Consider the following 19,328-nt stretch of genomic DNA (forward strand, 5'->3'; position numbering starts at 1 on the left):
CGTACAGCACAAGGCCTACAGGGTGACTGACAGGGTGAGGACATGCATCACGGAGGAGGTCTCCAAGATGTTTGCACTCGGGGTCATTGAGTCTTCTAGCAGTCCTTGGGCCAGCCCCGTGGTCTTGGTCCCAAAGGCTGCAGCGCCGGGAGCCACACCCGAACTCCGGTTCTGTGTGGACTACAGAGGACTCAATTCAGTCACTAGGACTGACGCACACCCCATCCCCAGAGCTGATGAGCTCATCGATCGGCTAGGGGCTGCCAACTACCTCAGCACGTTTGATCTAACGTCTGGGTATTGGCAGATCGCCTTGACCGAGGGGGCCAAAGAGAGGTCAGCATTTTCCACCCCAGATGGGCACTACCAGTTCCGGGTTATGCCATTTGGGATGAAGAATGCCCCTGCCACCTTCCAGAGATTGGTCAACCAGGTGTTGGCTGGGCTGGATTCGTTCAGTGCAGCCTACCTGGATGACATCGCCGTGTTCAGCTCCACGTGGGAGGAACACTTGCGACACCTCTGGGAAGTGTTGATGGCGCTGCGGAAGGCAGGCCTCACGATCAAGGCGAGTAAGTGCCAGATCGGGCAGGGTTCCGTGGTGTACTTGGGACACCAAGTGGGGAGTGGCCAGGTGGCACCCCTTCAGCCCAAGATAGAAACCATCCTGAATTGGGAGGCGCCCAAAACCCAGACGGAGGTGAGAGCCTTCCTAGGTCTCACCGGGTACTACAGGAGGTTTGTCAAGGGGTATGGCAACATGGTTGCCCCCTTGACCGCGCTGACTTCGAAGAAGCAGCCCAGGAAGGTGATCTGGACTGACACCTGTCAGAGAGCTTTTGAGGCCTTGAAAACTGCTATGTGCACGGCGCCCGTGCTCTTGGCTCCCAACTTCTCCAAAGAGTTTATCGTTCAGACAGACGCTTCAGAGCATGGTGTGGGGGCTGTTCTTTCACAGATTAATGAGGAGGGCCTAGATCAACCCGTAGCCTTTATTAGCAGGAGGTTACTTCCACGGGAACAGAGATGGAGTGCTATTGAGCGTGAGGCATTTGCTGTGGTCTGGGCGCTGAAGAAGCTAAGACCCTACTTGTTTGGGTCTCACTTCCGGGTTCAGACGGACCACAGGCCCCTCAGATGGTTGATGCATATGAGGGGTGAGAATCCGAAGCTGTTGAGGTGGTCCATTTCCCTACAGGGGATGGATTTCACGGTGGAACATCGCCCTGGTACAGATCACGCCAATGCTGACGGTCTGTCCAGATTTTTCCGCCTTAGTGGTGAGGAACTCCCTGGGGTAGGGTAGTTCTCCCCACCTTTCAGCTGGAGGGGACACGTGTTAGACCTGGCACCTTGGCGTGAGTCTCCCTCCCTCTTTTTGTCGCTGTGCCTCATGTGATTTTATGGTGTTGGCCGCTCAGCGCGCTGTGCCACTGCCAACCAGTGTCGCGGTGCGAGTGCTCCCTTTGTAAATTGTATGTGTTGGTTGGATTCCATGATTGGATTGTTTGATTTACTATCAGACCCCAGTAAAGTGCGCCAGGAGCGCCAGGGCATGTAAATGCAAACACCGCTGGTGGGCTTGCAGCACGGGTTGTGCCACCCACAGAAGCGGCCGGTAAAAGATGTCTAAGGTCTGCCACCGCAGAACCTGCGTGCAGTCTGGTACTGACACGCCGACCGACAAGTGCCCACACTTGCCGGTCCCCGAAACCTTCCCTTGGCTGCATATTAGTCACCCCTCTGGTAGGCCCACGGGCAGGGTGCATTGTGAGCCTGAGGTAGGACAAGCCTAGATGCGTGGCCTGTCCTGGTAGTGAACGGCCGCCATTTTGCTGTTCACTACTGTAAGGCTACCCTGTTCCCATAGGCCAGTATGGGCGGCCTGGATTATTACACCCTATGATCCTAACCGACCCAGGGAACATGGTAGGAGATCGAGTTTAGTATGCCTGAACTCGGAATGTTAAGGTACATCTTTTCGCAAGGTTTATTTTAATATTCCGGGTTTGCAAATGTCACTTTTAGAAAGTTGGCCTTTGCTTGCCTAACCATTTCAGCCGCCTCTGCGTGATGTGTATCTGATGTCTGGCTGGTGTGAGTGACAGGGCTGGGGGAACCCAGATGGGCAGGGCTAGGTAGCCTGGTATGAATGGGACGATCGACAGGTGGATGGGTGGGAGGAGTGCTCCTAGGTTCTGAATAGGACAGTGCTCCGCTACCTCAAGGCTGGCTCCACCCCCTGTGGAGCGTCTGATGGCTCTGCCCTGCACTCTGAAAGAAGAAGCCTGCATCACGTAAACAAAGTGCTCAGAAACCGGACTGAACTAGGCAAGGGCCCCCCTGGCCTGGGAGAACAAAAGATTTGTGGTATAAATGGAGGAGCCCTGCTCCTAAGAAACTAGATCCGCTTTCGACCAAGAAGAATCTCTGCCTGAGGAGAAGGCACCGGGGAAGCTGTAGGAGGAAGACTGTCCCTATCCTGGGGGGATTGGCCTGCAGTGGTGACCTTGCTGCCAAAGGGGAGAAGAGAAACTGTTGCTGAAGACTTTGCTTTATTTTTATTTTCAAGACTTGTGCTTTTCCAAAACGATCTCCAAGGGCTTGGAACTGAGCTTGCCCCCTGAACAGAGCCCCAGGACCATTGGGCTCTACCTGATCTTCACTCGCCTGCTGCTAGACCGTGGTGTCCTTTCCCTCGCCGGAGCTGTGACCCTCGTGCCGCAGTCCCTCCCTGAGCCGTGACCAGGACTGCTTAGCCGCCCCCGCCTTGGGAAGAGCCTCGCTCGATCGGAGCCGCTCCCCCTACGCTGTGCTGGGCTGCCCTGTCACCTCGCTCGCTGGAGGCTCGCTGTGCACCTTCACCCTCCCGCCGGAATCGGCGGTTGTGAGCATCTCCCAGCCTCGGACGGCCCGGACGCATCGGCGTGCCCGGCTGCCCCGCTTTGTTCACCCGCCACCTGCAACACCCGCTCTGGTCGTGAGCCTGAAGATCAGACCCCCATCGTAAAGTGTGGGAGCCCCGGACGCCGCCTCGCTCTTCTGCCGAAGAGCCGCTGAACTCCCGCCCCCACCTTTGCGTCAAGAGACAAGGTACTGTACTTACAACTCCGACCACGAACTCACATCGGATCCAGGGTCCGCAACGTTCTGATTTCCCTGTCATCTGCCGTGTGCTTCCCGGTCGCCGCTTCAGCCGAAGGGTGCTGAGGCCTACAGTCACCTTGTGCCCGCCTAAAGAACTTTTCGTACAAAGAGAACTTTACCGTATTCCTACGAATTGTGGCCCCATCAGGTCAACGTTACTAGGCCTTGTATTTAACTCTGCTGAAACTACATAAAAGCTTATTTTTATATACTACCGGATTGGTGTCCATTTGTGGTGCATGCAAGGGGTTTACTGTATGTGTAACTGCATTTGCTTAACCGTGTACGCCTGAGACTTAGCCTAGACTGCTCGCGCCACGCACCTAGAGGGTGAGCAGGGGTTATTCTGAGGAGTCATCCTTCGCCCTGACAAGAAGTAAAGGGTCCCTGCTTGTTGTGGGTTCACACCTGCGTCAACCAGAGCCCCCTCATTTCTAACAGGGGGCCACAGCGATCAAACAGACAGGGGCCAAAAACACAAAACCGACAGAACCAGACAGCCGAGAGGAACGATCACGACGACTCCTCCAATTGCAACACAAGGGGTCTTCCGGGCCTAAATCTGGCAACTATTGAAAGATCGAGTGATTACTTTTCCGCTACCTCAAGGCAACTAACATCCTTTACCCATGTGAGAATTGAGGTGCTTTAGCATAGCGGACTCCCATTACTCACACTTTTTGGGCCATTCCATTCCATTCCGGAGGGGCTCATTGACCTACTCGACCCAACTTCCTCGGGCACACCCTGCCGAGATACAGACCCCAAATTGTAGAGTGAACTGACTCCCGGGAGGGAGAAGTTGATGTACTTCTTGTTTTTGCCCCGGGGAGTGGCAGGGAGGGTTAGGGGGCCGGGCGGGGCGGGTCACTTGCATGAACATACAGCAAGGTATGTAGTTACTAAACATGGTGTGTGTGCTCAGTCTTAAAGTTCGGGGCTTAAATTCCCCGGCGAAGCGGCTTGCGATACTTTAATTCCTCAAAGATACCAAATGCGACATATGCATGCTGCAGGAAACTCTACTCCTCCAGGCAGATTGGCGGCAGATTCACTCCCACTGGTTCAACCGCCAATACTTTGTCTTTGTCAGGCCCTGCTAAGAAAGCTGGAGTTGCCATTCTGATCGCCACACATTTTGCAGGGAAGGTAGAGGGGGTCATGGTGGACATCCTGGGTCGGGTGTTGGCATTGCACATACAGATACAGGGTGTTAGGTACACTGTGGCCATTATTTATGCCCCCAACAATAAGCAGGAATCATTCATTCGGGACACCCTGGACCGCCTACTTTCTACTCCGGACAGTGAGATGGTAGTAGGGGGTGTCTTTAATGTTATCATGGATAGCCAACGGGACAAGTCTCACTCCAGGACAGGAGCCTCACCACAGGCATTAAGGACTGGCTGACTGAAGCTGGCCTCATTGATATTTGGAGGCATTTGCCCCCACAGAGGTAGACTACACATTCTACTCGGCAGCCCACCGCACATATACCCGAATCGACTTCTTTTTTAGTACGCCGGGGATAAAAGCTACCACCACTGCGGAATTAGGGGTAGCTGCTCTCTCCGATCACTCCCCCATGCGCTTGAACTTCCGCACCCCCCCAACCCCCAGCAGATCTCAGCTCCTCCCCGTTGGCGTCTCAACACCACACTCCTCACACATGATTTGATTTCTTATAGAGCGCCTGAATCACCCCCTCAGGGGTATCTCCGCGCTGTCGGATTGCTGCTACCAGTCACATATAGATAGAGTTAGAACAGTAGAGTTTTAAGGTGTTTTCTAAACTGTAGATAATCCGGACAGAGTCGGAGGTGCACTGGTAGTGCATTCCAGAGGGTTGGGGCTACATAGGAGAAAGCTTTTCCTCCCACGCGCTCTTTCCTATAACGAGGAGTGACCAGGAGAAATTTGGATCCTGAACCGAGGGACCGGGTTGGCAGGTAGTTGGTCAATTTCTTCGTTAAGTAGCTGGGGCATTTCCCATTCAAGGATTTGTGCACAATGCAGCAAATATTAAACTGAATTCGTATTAGCAGCCAGTGTAACTGTCGTAAAAGGAGACAAAGAAGAAGTTTGTGGGGGGCAGTTGGCTACCAAACGGGCCACAGTGTTCTGAACTACTTGTAGCCTATTCAAAGATGCTTCATTTGCTGAAATCAGAGAGTTACAGTAATCTAGTCGGTTTAACACCAACGCCTGGATAAGAGTTTCACGTGTGTAGAGGCAGAAAGGGAAATACCTTCCTTAAAAGCCCCAACACATAAAAACATGACCCTACCGTAGATGTTGCATGCTCTTTCATAGTAAACTTCTGGTCCAAGTGGACCCCCACGTTTTTTGCTACTAATTTAGGTGTGGGTGGGGTGCCCATTTCCTCGGGCCACCACCCCAGAGACCACCTCAACATTGCTTCGCCAAACTGTATTATCTCAGTTTTTCCTGCATTGAGCTGGAGAAAATTATTTTGCATCCATCTTTCAATGGAGCGCATGCCCTCTGCGAAGATTATCTGGGCATTCGGATTGTTCTTATCAAACGTGAAGAGAAGTTGGGTGTCATCAGCATTAGGACATAGGAACAAACCCTAAGTTCTTTAACAGTCTTGCTAAGGGGGCAACATAAATGTTGAATAAAGAGGGACTCAAACATGAGCCCTGCGGCACTCCCTTAGTCAATTGAGTGGTTTTTGAACGGAATAGGCCCAGATTTTGAGTTCTATCAGACAGAAAGCTCATCATCCATTTCAAAGCACTCCCATGGATGCCAATTTCCCCAAGCCTCCTGAGCAAGGTCTGATGAGAGATAGTATCGAAGGCTGCCAATAAGTCAAGTAACACCAGCAGAATCGCTTGTCCTTTGTCTAGGGACATACTGATGTTATCAGCAACATCAATCAAGGCAGTCTCTGTACTGTGTCTGGGCCGAAAGCCCGATTGAGATACAGCAAGGCAGTTAGAAACTTCAACAAAATCAGAGAAAAGCAAATTCACGTGCTTTTCTAGTACCTTGCTCAGGAGAGGTAATAACGAAATGGGACGGTAGTTGGATAAATCATTCATGGGGGCTATGGGGTTTTTCAGTTTTTCCGGATGAAAATTATCTGTGCCGCCTTCCATGCAGTAGGGAGAATGCCCTTTTCTAAAGAACATGATAAAGTCCGCACAGATACCCTGGAGGCCCTGACCACGTTCATGACTCACAATGAGGCAGCCAACACGGCAATCGCAACATTATGGGAGACCCTAAAGGTGGTTTTGTGGGGCCACTTTATTGGCATTACCACGGGTTAAGATAGGGAGCGACGAGAAACTGGTCCGTTTAGAAAGTCAGATTAAGGACTTGGAGGCAGAAAACACCGGAACTGGAGCCATGGCGGTGCGCCGTCAGTTGACGAACGCGCGGAAACTACAGGCCATAGATATGGGACTAGCGGAATACACCGTGCTGAGACTGCGCCAAAAATACTATGCAGGTAGCAATAAGGCAGGACGCATGTTAGCACACCAGCTACTCGCACAGGTACTAGAACGACGGATAACAAATATGTAGAGAGGATGGCTCTTCATGTGCCACAGACTAAGGCATCGCAGACGCTTTTAGTGCATTCTATAGGGCACTCTACACGACTGATGCATAGGGGGAGATAGAGTCATATTTGTCACGGGTCTATTCCGGCGCAGGGGAGGTGCCATTGTACATGGCTTTGGAGAAGGACATCACGGTACAGCAAGTGCTCACTGCTATCCATAGGCTGCAGCCCCAGAAAGCACCAGGCCTGGATGGATACGGAGGGGAATTCTTTAAAACCTTCGCCGCCCACCTAGCACCTATACTCACTCACCTAAACAATTCATTGAAACACAGGGAATACTGCCAGATTCGATGCGCCAGGCCTTCATCACTGTAATACCCAAGCCAGGTATAGACCCCAAGCAATGGGCATCTTATCGCTTGATTTCATTGCTGAATGTAGATGCAAAAATTGTTACTAGCGTGCTGGTGCCGTATGTGCAAGGGATCATCGACCCCGATCAAGCCGGGTTTATTCCTGACCCCTGGGTGCAGCGATAATACTAGGAGGCTATGTCATCTCATGGATAAAACACATCGCTCTCAGACACCGGCGATAATGGTAATGATTGTTGCCGAGAAGGCATTAGATTGCGTGCATTGGCCATTTCTATCGGGTGCTTGAGCGGGTGGGCCTAAGCCCCCCCGATTTCGAGGCTGGGTACAGGCGTGTTATGCAGCCCCACAAGCCAGCATTTGCGTGAACGGCATTTAACCCGCCCCCTTCCCCATAGAGCAGGGAACCAGACAGGGGTGTCCCCTATCCCCCTATTATTTGTGCTCTACATGGAGCCCTTGGCGAAGTGTATACGGGGAAATGCAAGGGTGATCGGGATTAAGAAGGGAGAGAGCATTAGATTATGCTATACGCAGATGACGTACTCCTGACTCTTACGGATCAAGTTGAATCCTTGCCAGCAGCCATGGCGGAGTTCATGGAATTTAGATGTGCATCAGGCTTCAAACTTAATCCACAGAAGTCCGTGATCTTAGACCTGAAGTTGCAGGAACTGGAGTGAGCACTTCTTCTTCAGGCCCAATTTCCTGGGCTTACAAATCTTCCCCACAATCAAAGCCACAGTAGATCACAATTATGGGAGCCTATTAGCCATGGTCCGTTCAGATCTCACTAAATGTAAGCAGCTAACCTTATCGTGGCTGGGGAGGCGTGCGGCGGTCAAAATGACACTACTCCCCAAGCTGCTTTATGTAATGCAGACCCTACCCATTTGGCATCCCCCGCAGGAGTTAGATAAATTGCAGAACTTGATTTGGGACTTTATTTGGAAAGGCATACGGGCGAGAATGTCCAGGTCTCTGGCCTCCCTTGCAGTGGCAGAGGGGGATCTGGGGGTCCCTAACATTAGAAAATACTACCAGGTCGCACAGATGCAGTATATGGTGGAGTGGTCCCGCACACTCACCGAAAAGCACTGGTGCTTTATAGATCAAGCCATAGCGGGAATACATATATGAAAGGTACCGTGGCTGCCCAAGCCCCACCGACCAGTGGGAATATTCCTATTGCCGTTCACAAGAGCGACACTGGGCGACTGGGACAGGGTGCAGTTGAAGCACAACCTCTCCACTCCGATCTCCCCGCAGACCCCATTTATAAGCAATCCGAAATTCCCCCACCCCCGGCACTAGAGGGTTCAGGTTTCAAGGTATGGCAGGACGCCAACTGCAAACGAGTGGGAGACTTATTTGACACAAATGGGCTCATGGGCTTTGCCCAACTACAGACACTACCCACTCCCAAATTCAGTGAAATGGCAATATAAAGCGGTGGCGCATTGGGTCACTCGTCCATGGATCCAGCCCCATGTGGGTAGACCCCTTCTACCCTTTGAAAAATGGTTTATCACAAGGAGCCCCGACAAGAAGCTGCTCTCGGACATATATACATTCTTGACACAACCTGAGAGTCCATTGCCGTCACCCGCAAGGGCTAGATAGGAAGAAGAATGCGAACGCTCCTTCTCTGACAAGGAATGGAGTGATATCTTACACCGAGCCCAAACATCCACGCTTAATACTACTAGCAAGGAAATGCTACTCAAAATAGCCCATTATTGGTACTATACGCCGGCGAGGATGGCCAAGTGGAACCCAAGAGAGAGTGGGCAATGCCGTCAACAGGGCACACTTATGCATCTTCTTCGCAATGCCCCAAAATAGAGGAGTTCTGGACAGAGGTTCTGGACGCTATTAACATGATATTCGACAGACATACCCAGGTTCCCCAGTTACACCCTATTGGGTCTCCCCAACCAGCTTACATACCCACTGAAATCACCCAGGAGCAAAGTATCACCCTAACCTTAGGGGCGGCTAAGAAGCTCCTAGCCAGATGGGGGACCGACAAGGTGCCCACACAGCAAGACTAGCTGCATAAAGTATGGGAAGTCTTAGGGATGGAATAGCTGCCGGCTGTGGTCACTCAACAGCTACCACGGTATGACAAGATGTGGCAACCGTGTATAACATTTGGCGGATGAATTCAGCAAGTTTTTTATTCCCCAATACCTGCGGATTCTGTGCTTGTCAGCCCCTAACAATCCCGCGCACCTTGTCTGCAGATACATGTAAGAAGCCCAGACATATTCGACGGCCATGGCTCCCTTGGGCGATCCGCCCTCCATGCCTCCCTTTATCTACCCTCTTCCCCCCTCAATGTTATTCTGTGTTACATTTTCCTTTTTTTTCCTTTCGCAGACCCACCATCATGGTACATGCATTCAAATGTCGCACCACCTGCCAGTGGTTGCCTTTGTTATACCTTTTTGTCAGCTTACAAAATCAATAACAATGGTTTAAAAATAAAAGGAAGTGCGTTGGTCGTGGGATCTGGTGGATGTGGCATGTCACTGGGATACAGTCCAACAATCCTGGATTCCCTTTTGCAAATTGATACTATGCAGTCAAGGACATGACGAGAATGCTCTATTATATAAAGGGAAATGCCGGTTATGGACATATTGAGTCACCTGATCCTTTTAGTCACGGGTATTTAAAAACGGTAAACAGCATGATGGTGCTAATCTCACCAGGTTTCTAACACCACGTTGGGCAGTTGCCACGAATGTGGTGGGATACCTGCCATAGATCCACAACGATCAGAATAACAGAGAAAACCACCACTGGTAGGTCTGTGCTTGGCACCAAGAGTGCAAGCAAAACACTTCCAGATTACTTTAAGTGCCTGTGTGTATGACTATTTAGCAAGTGTGAAGGAATAAGTTTGCGAATGTAAGGCATTCCATCCTAATGAAGATGCACCAAGTTAGTTTGAGGGTGTAAAAGTGCACAGATGTAGGATGGCCCACCGTAATAGGGATGGACTAACTGTGTGGATGTAAGAACCAGGATCTAAGCTGGCCCATCCTAATGGAGATGTAGACAGTGTCAGGGTTTAAGGGCCTGGATGGAAGGCTGTTCATCCTAACGACTATGAATTCACTGATTGCATGTGTCGGGGACGCAGTCCTGGTCCTGGGGGGGACCTCAGAAAACCAGGCTGTGGGCCAGTTACCTCGCAGCCCGAGATGGGAACCCTGCAAATGACAAGCCGCTGCCGAGAGCGGGTGAGAGAGAATAAAGGGTGGACAGTGAGACCTGAGCTTCCCATTTACTTCTCCATGAAGGGAGGCGGAGAAGGGTAGAGAGGGGGGGGGGGCAGCAGTAGCAGAGAGTTAAAACGATTGGCTGATAATGATGGAGGCAGCGTTAACCCCTTCGATGCGTGTGACGGAGCGGTTCCGTCATGCGCATCGGTTGCGCTGTACGCATGACGGAACCGCTCCGTCACGGCCCCGCCCGCGCACGGAACATTCAGCACGGCGCGGTAATCCGCGCCGCGCTGAAGGGGTTAAAGAAAGGAAAGATGGAGTAACAGTAGAAGAATAACAGAAAGTGAGGGAAAACTGAGAGCGAGGGAAGGAAAGAACATTTGAGAAAGAGACAGGGAGACAATGAAAAAGAATAAGAGTAGAAGGGGCAAAAAAGGATAACAAAGAAAGATTGAGACACAGCGAGGCGGGAGATACCACATGCGATATAGAGATAGAAAGTTAGAGACCGAGAGAAGAGGGGAGAGAGAATAAGAGAACAGAAAGTAGAATACAAAGAAAAACGAGAGTGTAATGCATGTTACACACAGTCACAAGAGTAGGTTCATTCACCCACTAATTTAGCACACCAGCCCCATGTTGGAGTGATGCTTTGTTGTGCTGCCCGTAATGGTTAAGTGTTACGCAAACAAATGATGGACGGAACGCGGAATAAATCATACATTCACCCCCAATCAAGAGTGCCCTTCATCTGCCAGGCTAGCTTGAATCAAGTGGCACAGTGAGCAAGGGACCCAGGTCTGGGCATTCCCATCCCCCTTAGGGTGAAAAGTGTTACGCAAACAAATGGACGGAATGCTGAATAATTCATACATTCACCCCCAGCCCGTAATGGTTATGCAATGTACAGATACAACCCTGGCCGTCAACTGGTTAGAGAAAAGGTATATGGCTTAACAGCCAGAGCTGTCGACTGTCACTGGGGAACCAGGTTCGAGTCTCGGTGTCTGCTCCACGTTCTGTGATTCTGTCCAAATCACTTAATCATCCCATGCCTACCAAAAATGTAACGTAGCTGGTGCTTATGTTAAGTGCTCCAATACCTGCAGTCGATATATAAATAACTGCAACAACAAAAGACGAGAAAACGAAAGTAGCGCTTCATTGGCAAACTCTGTAAAGTGGTGCTAATTGCAACACTACGCCGGGTCATAGTGTGCCTTAAGGGGGGGGCTTGTCTGAAATCTGAAATGGTTCTAAAGGAAATGAGAAGCAAAGTGAAGGTACGCACAAAGTACATCAAGGTTCCGAGCAAAAATATTACAATGTAGTCCAGCTAGTCTGAGTGCAGTGAAGTCGAATCACCGTAATGCAGTGACGAAAGCATTGCAAAGAAAACCAGGAAAGATGGCAATGACTGGAGGGAGGGGATGCGTCTATAAGCAAGGAAGCACAGGACTATTAAAAACTAGACCAGCTAATCTGAGCGCAGTGAAATGGGAACATCAGAACAAACAACCATAGAGAATGCAGTGACAAAACCACTGCAAAGAAAACCAGCAAGGACGGACAGGACAGCAATAATGGGAGGGAGTGGGTGGCCTGCGAGCGAAGAGGCAACGGATGGCCAACCAAAAGAAACAATCTGATGACCCGTCGGAGGGAACCAAGCACCCAAAGGCGAGGCAGATGGATACTATTGACCAACCACAGTAATTTCCAAAAGGCAGGCCAACCAACCAACAAGAAGTGCTTGGCAAAGCTTAAAGGCCATATTCTGAATACAACATGTCTCAGAGAGACTGCACAAGCGCTGCCTACGTAAGACCTAAAAATAGTTATGTGGGACTAGGAAGGTAGGAAGCAACAGAATGCTGCTGAGCAACTCGGAGTAGAGGTACAATCTGAGAAGGAGCCTCTGCGTGGTATGTGGGGTTGGTGGTAAAATTTAAAGCAATATATCACAAGCAAGACAGGTAGAGTTGGGGGTGCACTAGACAACTGGTGTTTGTTGGGGGTAGGCAGCAGGGTGGTAAGCAGCAAACTGGGAGACAGCAAGAAATGTCATGCATTCACATGGAGTGCTGAAAAAGAAAGGAACAAAGTAGTTCCTAGAATACAAGCGGTGAAAGGATACAAGTCATTCAACTAATGGTAAAGAAGCTATGCTCCAGGGCAATGACAAACTAAAGAGGAAGACAAGCCATTTAATAGGAATCAACTGTAAAGATAACCAACCAATTGTAAGTTGTTGGCTGACCTAAAGTCACCTTTAATTATTGATCATGTAACCCAATAGGTCTTTTGACAGATTGCTAGAGCTATCTGTCAGTGAGACCTAAATAACAATATGTAAGTAATGATACTCACAAGTGCATGACTATTTTGTTTTCAAACACCAGGGGAGAGTGTAAAGCAGACCATGCCAATCAACAACAGAGGTGCAAAACCACAGTCAGTTACAGGAATTCCAAAATAATTCAGGTTGAGGTGCACATTAATTCAAACAGAATTTACCCCAATGATTTATGTGCAGTGTTTGTGCTGCACCCTACAGTAGGTTTACTTTTTTACTTCTTGGCACAATATTGACACTGCTTGGTGGAATAGCACCATCCAAGCAGCAATACACTCAAACTATGAGGAGTGCATTACAATCCAATGACGACGAACAATGTCTGAAAATTCTTAATATCGACAGATGTTGGATTTTGTACGCCTGTAAAGGCAAAGTGCCTTAGAACTAGATTGAGGTTAACAAACAAAGCTAAACAAACCTTCCTCTAAGAATGTGCTTGCTTCCTTTTTGAAAGGATTCTGGGAAGAAAATAATTGGTAAAAAGCCGGAACTGTCGTTTTAGAATCAAACAAAATATTTTCTCTCCCATATCACAGTAGCTTTGCCTTGCCATGTTTTTACTCAATACGATATGAAATGTACTTATTTACTGCAACAGGTGGTCCTGCTACAGGGTTTTACTTAAATGATTGAATCCAACCACAAAGCATGCAGGACAGCTTGAAAGAGCTTACCATATTGAACCACCAAACCAACTCCTGCTTCAAACCAACTTTTACACTGTGGTGTATTGAAGTTCATAATAGGATTTCAAGACGCTGGGATGCTGCTATAAACCTACAGTGGCAGACGCTTTTTATTGCTTTTAATGTACGCAAATAAAAAGCATTATGGGCAGGTTCCCATACCAATTTTTATGTAGCCCTATGAATGACCTGGATGGTCACACTGTAGACATGCAAGGCGTCCCCTTTTTAACAAATCACCTTCACCAGTGTATCTTGGGTAACTTTCCATATTGGCACAAAATACACCATGCTCTTACCACTGCCCCTACTGAAGCACATTGTGTGATACTCTGCAAATGTTTTTTTTCTGGTGGCCTTCAGTCCCGGATATGCCCAGCTTTGTAACGCTTGTACCAAGCGCAAAGCAATACAACAGTTTTCATGCTTTTAAGGTTTTAATGTTGATACACAGTACTAGGCTATCCAGTATTTTAATGGTGGGGGAATGGGGCCGAATAAAGCCTCCAGGGGCTTATATGGCATTACTGAAAGTTACAAAAATCTGGACTATTGGGGACAAGTGCATGGTTTAGGTGAGTTTGAGGCCGACACATTCTTTGCCTTCAAGACCTGAAGTTACCCCGCTCTATTTGGTGGTAAATCCAGATGACTACTATTTTACGCCAGCTGTGGGAAGAAGTTACCCCTTTGGCTTCTAGTAACCTGATAACGCTGCAAAAGCATGCTTGGCAATATAAAAAAAAAAAGCACATATAATCCTTTAGCAATATAGGAAAAAAACATATGAAGTCCAGGGATTTATTTATTTATTTATTCATTTGTAAAGCGCATGGTTAAACCTATCGGTGTGTCCCCGCGCTGAGACATCGAGAAGAGTAGATCAAAAAAGAGGCTGAACACTCGCTCAGAGGTTTTTATTCAGAAATAACCATGTCTTCAGTTGACTGCGAAAAGCGTGTTCGCTAGATTCAGTTCTCATGGTTATAGGTAGCGTATTCCATAGTTTTGCCGCCAGGTACCTAAAGGAGCGAGCTCCCATTCTGGCTCTGAAGATTCTCGGGATCGTCAGTAAGGCCATATCCCTAGATCGTAGATCCCGACCAGGGGTGTATCTAGACATCAATGACTTGAGGTAAAGGGGGCTTTTACCTGTCAGAATGCGGTGTACATAACACATAGCCTTGAACAGAATTCTCTTTTCTATAGGTAGCCAGTGTAGGATGTGTGTAATACAGTGATTTTGGGGACATCGGGTGGCTGAAATTAAACTATGCCTGGTGATCAATACAGAAAACTACCTACAAACCTGCAAAAATACACTCCACATATTCTTTCATATTTCCTTCTCCCTTGTTCATGGGTGCTGTTGAAGTAACGTGCAGCAGAATGGATCTTCACACTACTGAATTTAGGTTAAAAAAAAAACCCAAGGCAGGCCCAATGAGGTGCAAAGAGCTTAATACAAACACCTGAATAAAAAGCGAAGTGCCATAGAAAGTAGAGCACCAGGGAGAGGAGTCTGATGGGCAGACTTGGAGTCAACTAGGTTAAGGGAGCAAGCAGTAGGGGTGAGAGGAGCGCAAGGGACAGGCTTCAAAATGCATGAATGATTCTTTGGGAGCAAAGCGCAAAAGAGGACCACTAAGTGGGATACTTCAGGCAAGACATTAAAACATCTTGCCCCTGTGAAAAATGTGGATGTCTCGGTGTCAGGCAATGTAAATTCCCACACCCCTGGAAACTGGTTAGAGTTGATACAGTAAGGGGGGAAAACAATGTTCTACAATAACAACTGGTGAAAATCAAGCACAAGTAAACAAATAGGTTCACAAAAGCTCTTTGCAAATGAAACTTCTGGGTAGCAAAATCTGATAAATCTACAACACAAACGTCATATAGGTTGCAAGACAGACCACACGAATAAAAAGGAGAATGTCAATAACTTAATAGTTTATTAGTCAGTCAACAATATTACAAATATTTAAAAATTACTTAATATAAATAGTTGGCAGCAAACTATTCCATTACAGAGTTAAATTACCAGTACAACAGACAGACTGGAGATTTAGACACCTGGAAGTTAACAGTAAAACAAATTAAATAGTTAACCAAAAAGTGTAAGCGGAGGGCGATCACCTAGTGTCCATAAAAGCATGTGTACTCTGTATTTACTTTTTCATTTAGAAAAAAATAAAAAACTACTTTAACACCCCATAAGGAATATAAAATTAAAATCAACATAAGTTGCATATCAAAGAACCATGTATAATTACAATCCAAACACTCTGTAAACCACTTGTGCGATTCTATACAGAAACTGTCGAAGTAGAAACTAGTTGCTTTATTACAAAGATTTTAGCTCCAAAAATAATTCAACATGAAATAAACTTTAGCAATTAGCATCATAAAATTATATATTTCCACATAAAAATACAAAATAATATTAATGACAATATGAAAAATTATTCCAAATATTTTACTATTAAAATCAAAAACAAAAACAAAATAAAAAACACAAACACAAAATAGAAATATGCATGAAAAAGTCTCTCCTTTTGTTAGCAAAACACTATCCAAAATAACTACAATCATTTACATCAGTACAAAGATTTCTGGATTTAAAAAATATTTGCAATGACAAAAGGGGTAATCTTTTCTGACAGTAAAAAAATGACACCGTGGATAAAATCTGCAAAATATGCAATGAAAAAAATAAATTTGCATTAAAAAGGTTTTACACTGTTATTTCTTTTTATACAAACATTAGAAACAGTATTGCACATCACAACACAGAATCGAGGTTAGTCAGCCTTCCAAAATGTGTTATATTCAAGTTTTCTAGCATCTTTGAGGAGAGGCTTTATGCAGCCAGATGCAAAAGGGATTAAATATCAAGTGTTTTCCATACACAAATATATAAATGCTAAATGTTTCCTTCTTAACAAATAAATGCGGATCTTTTAAAGTTTTTTTTCTCCCTCTACTGTCATACTTTCGGGCAGCAATATGCACATCAGGGAACAGAAGTGAAGCATTAAATTACAAAAATACAATTGAAATCAACTAGCAATCTCCTACAAAAATAGTAAAATAAATATGATTTGTAAATTAAAAAAATCCAATACAGTGTTCAACAATTAGAAAATAAGAACTTGGTACAAACACATACGGAATACAGGGTTACTATAACAGTTGGCTTCAGTTGCTCTTGACAAATGAAATGACAAGAAACATTTAACTTTTACCCATGCCAAACAATATCCTTATGTGCTAAGTTTCTTCTTCCTTTTAATGTTTTTTTAAAAGGGGATGTCAATTTCAACACTTCCATTTAATTGTAATTCTTAGTTTAAATTCAATGTACTTCAACACCTCTAGTTTTTAATTTTTAAAATATTGAACAGAAAAATATTTAATTAAAAAATTACTTTGAGTTAAATATTTAAATTATTAACACTTTCTTCCTAAGTCCAAAAATTGAGGTATAGCAAAGGAGATGTCATCAGTCAAAAAAAGTGTGCCTCAAAAATAGCTGACTGTTGAAAGAATCACGGATACAAAAATAGTGCATAACTAATGTCAAAATGGATTAAGGGATTGGCAGGGTTAAGATTAGAAAACAACGCTCCAGCAAATGTGGAGGATCATGTTAATTAACAAGGAGACAGGCTTGACAAATAAATTAGAAAATAGCTATTCTTAAAACAGCATAAACGTTAAACATTAAAACCTTTAACCACAACCACATTAAAAACAGCAGTCAGACATGAACCACATTGTACAGTACAAAAAAAGCACACTGTTGACAACCAATATAAGGTCAACACTTTGCTTACACGAAGGATTGTCACAAGGGACTGTGAAAAGTGGTAACCTTGTACTTGTATTTGTTTATACTCCTACTTCTGCACTGTGTGCTATGGTTGCAGAACATATCCATTTAATAACTAAACTTTGGGGGCTAGTTGCATAAAACCTATTCTGAGCAGATTAAACACCTCACTGCTTAAGGTAGGCCTTCAGTGTTCATGAAGACATTAACCAAAAAAATAGAAAGCAAGGTCATTACTTCATAAACTAAATACAAAATGACTATTTAGGATGTTCAAGTAACAATTTTCATGTAACAGTGACAACAGTTTGACAGAAGGCAACCATATGCACGGGACAGCCATGCAAACATCTTCCAAGCCAATTTTCACTGTTAAAATGTATATTTTCTTGGATATGCAACTAGCCTTCTGTATTAATATACACTGTCTCCATTTTGACTTTTTTGTTTTATCTAAAGCATTTTGCAATCTTATGCAAGCAAATTTTTATGTATTAAATAGTTTCACATTTGGTGACTGGTTAGCAGTGTGCTGGCCATCTTTGGTTTGTAGAGGAAATCTTAACCATGATATTTAAAGGGTTTATAGTTACTTCCTTCTGCTTCACTTCAAGTTCTTTTTTCAAATGTGTATCTATACTACGTCACTCAACATGAATTATAACTGCACACCACAAAAAATTGCACAGGGATTACAATAGTACATCCAGTCTGCATTAATCGAATTCCACTACCGACCAGGTCACACAATGGCTGCACTTACTAATCTAAAACTAATTTGCATATTGTACACATGTAGGACAGCTTTTTAACTTGAGTCACAATAATGCATGCAAGTATGCGGTTTGTAACAAATTGTAATTTGCTCATGCTACCTACTTTTATATAGCTTTGTTGAGCATTTGCAATAACTTACCCTCTGGTTAGTTAATATTTATAGTGCATGCATATGGTATAGGTAAGTAAACATGCAAGTTTCTTCACATTCTAAAACTATGGCAGTTTATGCCATATTGTGCTGCCTGCATTTTAACTACAATGCAGGGTCTTAAACGTTTTCAATCCCGTATTAATAGGTGACATCAAACACCTATATAGCAGCAAAGCTAATACAGCTTGTGATTAAAAATGTTTAAAAATAGCTAATAAATCAGATTATCTTGAGGTATTATATCTTGCAAGTCAAAATGGAGAGCAAAAATCAACCCTATTTTTTTGTTTATGTATACACTGAATATAGCGACAATAAAAATAAGTTTTGTAGCAGACATATTCCATCTCTATTATTTTGCTACCTTTGGTAAATAACTGGGGCGGATCTTGAATTAAAAACCCATGTGTAGAAATAAGTGCACGCTTCACCCACTAAATATAGCAGCAGACTGTGCCCCCTATGCAAAACATTCTCATATCTAATTTTAACATTACATATAAAAATAACTTGGAAAAAATACAAAAGAAAATTTTATTTTAACATGAAAATATCACAAAAATTAGAAAGCCTGAGATGTGGGGTTTTGGTGAAAAACAAGAGGCTTGTAGTGTTTTGGCTGCTGATAAAGATGCATGTATTGATAGCTGGGGTGAAAAGCAGAAGAATGCACTTATTTCTTCTGCATGTCAGTATCTTCAAACAATAAGCCACATGCACCACTCTTTCTTTTCGTATCTGCTGGGGCATTATAATCAGTTCCAACGGAAATGGATTTGTCGAGGCCGGTCAGCACCTTCCTTTACCAATGGCTTATGGAATTCCCGTCCAGCACGTGAATGGATATTTGCCCAGCAAAACTCACAGTAATACTGCAGGCAAGTAACATTGGCACAGAAGAAAGGAGCAAATTTTCCACCGCACCGTGTACCCTGGCATTCATCACACATCTGATCATCCAGCACATATGGCTTCACCTCCACCTATTAGAAAAGAAAAAGATGCAACATTTACCATGACTGTGATGTCATTATTTCATCATTTAACACAACTAAAGACTAATATAGTGGGTTTCTATAGTTCTTAGCCTAAGGCTGAGAGTCTACAATCAATTAGCTCACAAAGCATAATAATTCTTATTCTGCTAGCTTGTACCCCCTTCAGTCATATTCATGGACCAGCATACTCTTTTAGAGTCTGTTCCAGAGAGGCACCAGAC

The 19,328-nt window shown here is 45.4% G+C and overlaps 2 protein-coding genes across 3 annotated transcripts in view; one reads left to right on the plus strand and one right to left on the minus strand.

The window, feature by feature from the left end:
• The window catches only part of LOC146863019 (uncharacterized), a 471,045-nt gene that overhangs the window by 209,352 nt on the left and 242,365 nt on the right, over window positions 1–19,328 (plus strand). The gene's annotated exons all lie outside the window — the stretch shown is intronic.
• The window catches only part of CPEB2 (cytoplasmic polyadenylation element binding protein 2), a 226,879-nt gene continuing 222,830 nt past the window's right edge, over window positions 15,280–19,328 (minus strand). For both annotated transcript variants that reach the window (XM_085642400.1, XM_085642399.1), the window contains exon 11: window positions 15,280–19,092. In XM_085642400.1, coding sequence (XP_085498526.1) covers window positions 18,865–19,092 — 228 coding nt within the window. In that variant the 3' untranslated portion in view covers window positions 15,280–18,864. The remainder of the gene's footprint in view (window positions 19,093–19,328) is intronic.

Source organism: Triturus cristatus, chromosome 2_2 (genome assembly GCF_964204655.1).
Source record: "Triturus cristatus chromosome 2_2, aTriCri1.1, whole genome shotgun sequence".
NCBI lineage: Eukaryota > Metazoa > Chordata > Amphibia > Caudata > Salamandridae > Triturus > Triturus cristatus.